The sequence below is a fragment of the Phalaenopsis equestris genome, unplaced genomic scaffold (assembly GCF_001263595.1).
Source record: "Phalaenopsis equestris unplaced genomic scaffold, ASM126359v1 Scaffold235476, whole genome shotgun sequence".
NCBI lineage: Eukaryota > Viridiplantae > Streptophyta > Magnoliopsida > Asparagales > Orchidaceae > Phalaenopsis > Phalaenopsis equestris.
Window position 1 is genome coordinate 6352 of NW_018253345.1, and position 8347 is coordinate 14698.

An 8347-nucleotide genomic window follows, 5' to 3' on the forward strand; every position below is an offset into this window, starting at 1 on the left:
TTGGTTAGATAAGTAACAACATAGAAATTGTATGGTATTCAAGTAAATTTCCAATTGTTATATGCTTAAAAATTAAATTTTAGATATTATATATTTATATATAAAAATTATACCACACATTTGTAAAACCTTTTTACCGTTTCAAACTTCTAGAAGAGCAAATTTCGCCAATGGCAGCCTCATCGTCACCACCGCCGCCGCGGCGGCGGCGGCGGGGGCAATTTTTAACCACCCTAAGGTTCGTGCCGATCTTAATCAGACGGTTGGCATTTGGCTGACGATCCCGCGCGATAACACTATCGTGTCAACTGGACCCATTACCGGGTAATGGCGACACTATTTAATCCGTCGGAAGGCCGTAACAGGTTTCTGTTTCCAGATTCTCCCTCATCCCTCTGTTTTCGCCCCCTCTCGACGGTGATGACGGGGAAGGTTGAGATAACCGATCGATCAGCTGAATAGAGGAGGCGGAAGCGGGTTCACCGGCGGCGGGTTGACGCGGCATCGACGGAGGTGTTGGAAGATTTTCAGTTATGGCTTACAGGTCCGATGACGAATATGATTACTTGTTCAAGGTGGTGTTGATCGGCGATTCCGGAGTAGGGAAATCGAATCTTCTGTCTAGATTTACCCGGAACGAGTTCAATCTGGAGTCGAAATCGACCATTGGCGTCGAGTTCGCGACGCGGAGCATTCGCGTGGAAGAGAAGGTTGTGAAGGCTCAGATTTGGGACACTGCTGGTCAGGAAAGGTATGATCGGTCAATCCATACTGATTTCTTGGATGGAAATTGGAAACATCTTGTTTTGATTATGAGTTTTGTTCATCTGTTGTTTTTCTGTGGTTGGGTGTTTTATTGGTTCCTGGGGTTAATCAGACTGGATTAAAAGCTACACTATCAATTGTGCTGTTCTTACGTTTTGATCTCCAAATTGTATTGCTGTCTGCTCGATGGGTTAGTTTTCGTTGGCATGGGGCTGGTAAAAGGTTGATTTTGCTATTTTGGCTTGATTTTGGCCGTCGATTTGTTTTGAAATACAGAATGTAAAGCTCTGGTTCCGGTATAGGAAGGCAAGCCTGCTATTTTCCTAACTATTTTTATATTATTTTGGAGATTGCTGAGTGCTGAAGCACGATTATGGGATGTCGTAGGTTCCAGTTTAAAAAATTGATAGCAAACTTCAAATTCTTTATCAATTAAATTTGTTGACACCCGCAAATAGTTTGTATTAATTGCCCCTTTCTTTTCTTAAGATCATATGAATGCAATGTGTACTAGTTGTTGGGATTTAATAGATTGCAGTAAAACAGTGATACGGTTAAGGTACATTTGGCCTCTCACCATTTCTTAAAACCCATGCGTAAGCTCGTCTATTTTTCATGAATCCTCCTCCGTGGACTATTCCTTCCTTCCTATTCTTCACTGAAAAAGAGGCAGCATTAAACTAATATAAGGCTTAAACCAGGTGATCTGGAATTAGCGGCAACTCACAAACATACTTTATTAGTACTGAATCAGGGTTACGACACGACTCAAACGAAAAAGGAAATACGATAATAAACTAATCCCTGGTTAGGGCTGCAGGAGGAGATCTGAAGGCGATTGTGGCATCGGTGAGGTGGGGAAGGCTGGGTGGCTGTTTGGTAAGTTGGAACGGTGCTTGGTGGGCTGTAGGTGGACTAGACAGCAAGGGTTGCTGCAAGGAAGGGATGGCAGGATGAGGGTTGATGGCCGGGAGGGCTGGGCAACTCAGGTGGCTGCAGGGAGAGGGAGTACGGGTGCTGGATGGGCGGACTGGATGGCTGGACAGCAGGTTGTGGTGGTAGTAGGAGTGCCGGCAGAACTGTAGGAGGAAGATGGGGGTGGCTGGCAGCTAGGTATGGGGTACGAGAAGTGGTCGGGGAGGAGATAGGAGGAGATTGGAAGGATACAACACCGCCTCAGAGCAGGATATAGCAAGAGCACTACTTGTCATCGGATACAACCCTAGTATGAGGGGGAAAGACTCCACACAACAAATCTGAAAGCAAACATAGCAAAAAAACTGAACCCTACAATCAGAAAACAACAATTTATAGACTTTTATTAACGAAGAAAATGAAAGAAATAAATAACTAAAATCCCAGACAAAAAGAAGAAGTGGGGAGGCAAGAAAAATCCAGAATATAGTCCTTAAAATACTTCCCATATGGAGAAGAGCTAATAAGGAAGGAGACGGGAGGGGTGTGTTGGGTTGTGGAGCCTAAGCACAAGGCACCTGACACATATGCAATGAGTTGTGGGTGCTTAAGTGCCCACTTGGGTGCTGCTCAAACAGAGGAGTTCGTGCCTAGGGACCGGCTTTAGGTGCATATGCGCTCGCTATAGAGCAGACGCTGCTCTTATTCTCTTGAGACCGACTCATATGTGCCAGTCTATTTGCGCCTAGGCGCCCATTATGGGGCTCCAATACGAAGCGCTTAGCATTTAGGCACCAAGTTTGGGCGCCAAAGTGTCTAGTGCAGTTACTGCAGGAAAAATTAGTTTTTAAGCCAATTTTTGAGTGTGGATCGGAGTGCTTGTTGTTTCCTTCTTTTTGAATTCTTCGAAGAGCATCCCGATGAAGGTGAGGAATGTCGAAGAGGTGAATTTTAGTGATTTTGTGTCGGATCGGAAAAGGATGATTGTGGAACGAGTTCTGTAAGTTTTTTTTGTGTGTGGAGAAAAAACTCGTGTGAATTTTTCGTAAAACATTGTGAATTTCATAGTTAAAATTTCTGGTGGTGTGACTCTGTGATTTTTTCCCGTTCTCGGGTTTTTCCGCGTAAATTCTCGTATGTTTTTCTGGTTGTTTTGATTGTGCTTCTGTTTTAATTTTTTTTTCGATTTTTTATCGAATTGATACAATCCCGTTATTCTGCGGTGAAGTTTAGTTTCTAATTAATCCTTAGTCCCGGTAAAGTTGGGAGTTGTTCGTTGTGAGATTTCCTAACAGGGCGGTAGTCTCGCATTTGTAGAAGTGGCAAGAAACTCCTTAACGGTCCACTAGACTGGTTGATTGAGGGAGTTTTACTGCCAAACGTCTGAACTGGTTGGCAACTTTTAGCACCCCGTAAATGAGCGGACGCCTTTAGCGCTTGGATCATTAGGCCTAAATGGGCTTGGTTTGAATTGACTTCCTCGAGGGCCCTACAGGGGAGGGGGGTATACTTGTCAACCTCATTAAAAATGTGATCAACAGCCTTGTGTATCTCTTATTTGAGACATTGTATTTATCCATCATTTCAATTGTCTTATACTTTTCCATCAAAGCACAAATTGTTATCTAGTTTGGCTTTCACTGTTCCATCAAAGCCTGGCAACTCCAACTTCTAGTCTGAAGGAAAGATATTCTCTCATTTTTTTTCGGTCGTCTCTATGTCTATCCTTGTTGATCGGCGCTCCTTTGCAAGCTGTTATCTCCTATATATCAGACATACATGTGTGCCATATATCTTCTCGATTATCTAGTCCTTAACCAAGCTTACTGTTGATAATTGAAGCACTTAACACTTGTACTACCATCGTTGAAGATCATCTTTCCCGATTCTTGTATATTATATAGTATTAATACCCTTTCCAATCACAAGAAATAGCGTCAAATGTAATAATTAACTTATATTAGTGAAACAATTTCAACTAAACTAGGGCCATATGATATTTCCCTTTTCTATATTTGTTATGTAAAAAATCTCGTCTCTTGAGTGTTGCTCTCAAATTATCTGTTGGTTTATAATTGATGTATGTCTCAATGATATTTACTGTTTCCATTTTTCAAAAGATATTTCTTCTCCTTGATGATATTTGTGCCTTCTAATTTCAGATGCGTGCCTTCTTACTTATATGTGATTGCTTCTGTCTCTTCGAAAATATCACAATCACTATCTTTTTTTTTTTTAAGTGAAATACAACTTTTCGTGTATAGATTCATGACACCGAGGTGTTATTAGTGTAGATATCAAACTTTTCGTGTTGGTAAATGAATAAGAATTATGTTGTATGTTTGTAAGTTTTCCAAATACTTATCAACTGATTTCATCACCTACAATGCTTCTACTTTTTGTTTAAAAAGACTCGTCCAACCATTCAACCATGTGTCAAGAAAAAATAATACTCTTTGGTTTGCTCTCAGACTGATTGCTTCCTGATTTACTAAATCCTACCTGTAACCAAATTTTAACCATGATTAAGCATAATACAAAAGATTCCTAACTGCATTACCTGAATAAAAAGCATGAGGTAGATTAGATTTACATACATACCACTCAATTCCTATGTGATGACATATCTGTACAGATAAAAATATGTCGGCACGAATTCAAAGTAGATAAATGACTTAGGAAATAGATGCAGACGATTGGACGATCAGACGTTCAAATATGTTGATAATCGTTTTGGATGAATGTTGGCGACAGAAACACCTTGCTCGAACGATCGCAGACGGCGCCAGGAGAGGCTCCCATGAGGAGGTAGTCGGCCTTTAGGATGATCGACAGAGAACACTCTTTTATCGATCGAGCCCAAGCTAACCGGATGATCGACAACCCTTATCGATCGAATCGGCTCCTGGTCTTTTTAGGTACAAATAATTTGTAATTACCAAAAAGTGCATCTGAGAAGTTATTAATGAGGGGGCTAATATGTATTATTATAATATTGAAACCTAGGCCTATAAATAGGTGTTCGTGTCATGAATAAGATAAACTTTTTTTACTGCTCTCTTTCTCTTTCTCTAATCACTTCCTAGCAAAACGTTTCATTCATTGAGTGTGTTTCCCAGGCACTTTTAGATTCAACAATATCTAACACCTAGAATTCAATTTTTACATATATGATGTGCCTTTCGCATTCTAATATTTACATCAGTTGATATTTTTTTTATGATATGAAAGCTTTTAGATGATATAAATGCAAAAAATAAAATTTAGGCTTTTGATATGTAAATACATAGGAATTGAATGTTATACATGTTAACTCCTCCACTGTATTAAATTTATCACCTCCTGGAGAACTTCATAATACATAAGATTCCTGACTGCATTACCTGAATGAACAAACATTTGGAAGTTTTACAGCCATACCACTCTATTTCTGCATAATTGCATATCAAAAACCTAAATTTAAAAAAATTTTCATCTTTGAATCATTGCTCCTCTCCCAAAGGTACCGCGCAATCACAAGCGCATACTACCGCGGAGCCGTCGGCGCCCTCCTCGTCTACGACATAACTCGCCATATAACATTCGAGAACGTCGAGAGATGGCTGAAAGAGCTCAGAGACCACACAAACCCTAACATCGTCATCATGCTCGTCGGAAACAAAGCCGATCTGCGCCATCTTCGAGCCGTCTCCACCGAAGATGCGAAAGCTTTTGCGGAGAGGGAGAGCGCTTTCTTCATGGAAACATCAGCCCTAGAATCAATGAATGTCGAGATCGCCTTCACCGAAGTCCTCTCGCAGATCTACCGCGTCGTCAGTCGTAAAGCTCTGGACGTCGGCGACGACCCGTCGGCGCCGCCGAGGGGACAGACGATCAATGTCGGCAACAGAGACGATGTGTCCGATTTGAAGAAAGTTGGGTGTTGCTCTGCCTAATTTGGAGAGATCAGTAGGTTCGTATATGATTACTCCATAAGTAATATATTTTTTTTTTTTGCTGCTGCTTCTGCAAATATTCATTTTCGTTTGAGCATTTTGTTGGGGTGAGTTAAGCCATAGGGTTCTAGTTTTGCTTGTTATATGCATATATGAATGGTGTCATGCTGTTTAATAATTTATTGTTTTTACATAGGAGCAGCAATGTTTTATGTTTTGCTTTTTTTCTTTTTTTTTTAAAATAATAATTTGACTTGAATTATGCATATAATGCTTGTGTTTAGGTGATAAAATATTGGAAGATTTACATGCATACTACTCATTTCCTATGTATTTACATATATATCTGTCTGTGTGTGTGTGTGTGTCTCACTTTACTAGTACATGGAAAGGAGTATTTAAATTCTTAAAAGATGAAATGGTAGGATTTTTTATATGATATGAAAGGTTTGGGTGTTTGATGTGTAAAGACATGAGAATTGGGGGGTATGTTTGTAAATGCTTCAGAATGAGCTTATGGATTAACATTTTGTTATGCTTGCAATTCGACATGTAAGAGATGGCCAAAAGAGGCTTTTGTTTTGTTATGATCAGAAGATTTTACCTGAATTGAGAGCGAACTTTCCTTTGCCTGGGGCTATAGCTTAGTTGCATGGAGTAGTTTTTTAGTCTAACAGTTGGCCTTAGATTGTCCTTCATGTGGGGGTCGTAGCTCTCATTCAGGAGCAAATATTACATGCGGATTCAATGATATTGTGGCAATGTACAAGAAATGGACGATCACGATTTGTGGGGTACTGAGAGAGGAGCGGACCGCGACACGGGTGGACTTGCAAGAAGTAAAAAAACACATTGCAGATATTGAGGCCAATGAAAACTTCATCGATCTAAAGGTGAGAGAACGGTTCCCTTACTTGGAGGCTAGGTTAGAGGTAGCATTAAAGGTCTCCCAAGATACAACGAAGATTGAAGGTGGTGGAAATAAGACTCGCTTTCTTCTAACCGTGCCTCGAGTCGAACTAATCATATCAATTACTACCTAGTCGATGACTAGTTCTGAAGCTTCTCCTTCTATTCGGGACAATCAATCTAGATGATATGAAGGATCACTATTTGTTTCTCTTTTATTTTTGACTTTGAATGTCAGTTTACAATGTAGTGTTGCTTTGTGCATTCACCAATTACAATGTTTATATAGTTCGGACTCAATTTATTTTTTGTTTATGGTCTTCAGTGAAAGGTTTTATAATTGGTTTTTCGATTTGATGTCTGGTCCGGTTTTCACAACCCTGCTGAATAGATGTTGAAGTGGAGAAGGAATATTTTTTGTCGCCATTTTTAAGAATAAAGTGGATGGACATGAGTGTGCAAATTATAGAGGATTTAAGTTTATGTGTCAAACATTAAAATTATGAGATGGAGAGTAATTAAACATATGTTAAGACGTGATACAAATAGTTTGTCATAATCAATTTCTATTTATGTCATGCAAGTCTATATGAATGTTATACCTTTATTGAGATGTTTGATGGAGTAGTACAGAGTAAGTAAGGATGATCTACATATGATTTTTATTAATTTAGAAAAAGCTTGTGATAAGTTTCAAAGAGTTCTTTGGAGAGTACTATAAAAGAAAGGTATTGATATGACATAATCAGGTCATAAAATTATGTGTACTAGAGTCGTTACTTGTGTTCAAGCAGAAGGACGATTGACCAAATATTTTCCTACTTCAGTTGATTACAGGATTGGCTTTAAGTCATATCTTTTTGCTTTAGTTATTGATGTTCTTACTTGACATCTACATGAGGATGTACCTTGGTGTATGCTTTTCATTGATGATATCCTTCTTGTGGATAAGAATAGAGAAAGAGTTTAGGCAAAAGTTGAATTATGGAGGTCTACTTTAGAGTTTAAAGGCCTTCGTTTAAGTTGATCTAAAATTGAATACATAGAATGTAATATTAGTGGCAGTAGAACTAGTGGCAGATTTGTAACAGTGGGTGTTCAAATCATTAAAAGGAGTAAACATTTTAGATATCTCGAGTCTATTGTTCAAAGTGATAGTGATATAAATGAGGATCTTACTATAACTCAATTTTGATGGTTGAAGTGGAAGAATGCATGGGGCCTATTGTGCGATAGAAAAGTACCCCTAGAGAAGGAAAATTTTATAAAATGGTGGTGAGACCTGCAACGTTTTATGACTTAGAATGTTGGCCTATAAAAGAGAAGCATAAAACTAAGTTAATGTGGTCGAGATGAGAATGCTTAGGTGGACGAGTGACTTTACACTCAATGATAAAATGTGAAACAAATATATCCGTGCTCAAGTGGCTGACAATATTATATAGAGTCGTCTTAGATGATTTGGGCATATTAAACGTCGACCATCTGATGATCCAGTTAGGAGAGTAGATGATTTAAATTTGCCTTATGATATGAAAGATGCATATTAAACGTCGACCATGAGATGCATCTTTTCATGCATTGGTAAGGCGGTATGCATGTAAAAATTGAAGCATTGGTGTTAGATATATAAATACATAAGAATTGAGTGGTATGTATTAAAACCTTCCAAAAAAAAATCACTTAAGGCTGCTCTTCCCTTGCCCATCATCTTGTCATAAATCATAAACCTTTAAATCAAGTGTCATAATGTTGAGGTGTTGCTCTTTGAGATTGTGAAAAGGAGAAACTTTATATTAATCTTCTGAATATATATATATATA

General features: G+C 38.8%; 1 protein-coding gene across 1 annotated transcript; it reads left to right on the forward strand.

Annotated features, from left to right (window-relative positions):
* Positions 1 to 318: 318 nt before the first annotated feature.
* On the forward strand, positions 319 to 5805 carry LOC110039134 (ras-related protein RABA1f-like). The gene is made up of 2 exons (XM_020744095.1): positions 319 to 751; positions 5183 to 5805. Exons 1-2 carry the CDS (start codon positions 534 to 536, stop codon positions 5613 to 5615), a joined length of 651 nt encoding a protein of 216 aa, XP_020599754.1. The 5' UTR covers positions 319 to 533; the 3' UTR covers positions 5616 to 5805.
* Positions 5806 to 8347: the final 2542 nt, after the last annotated feature.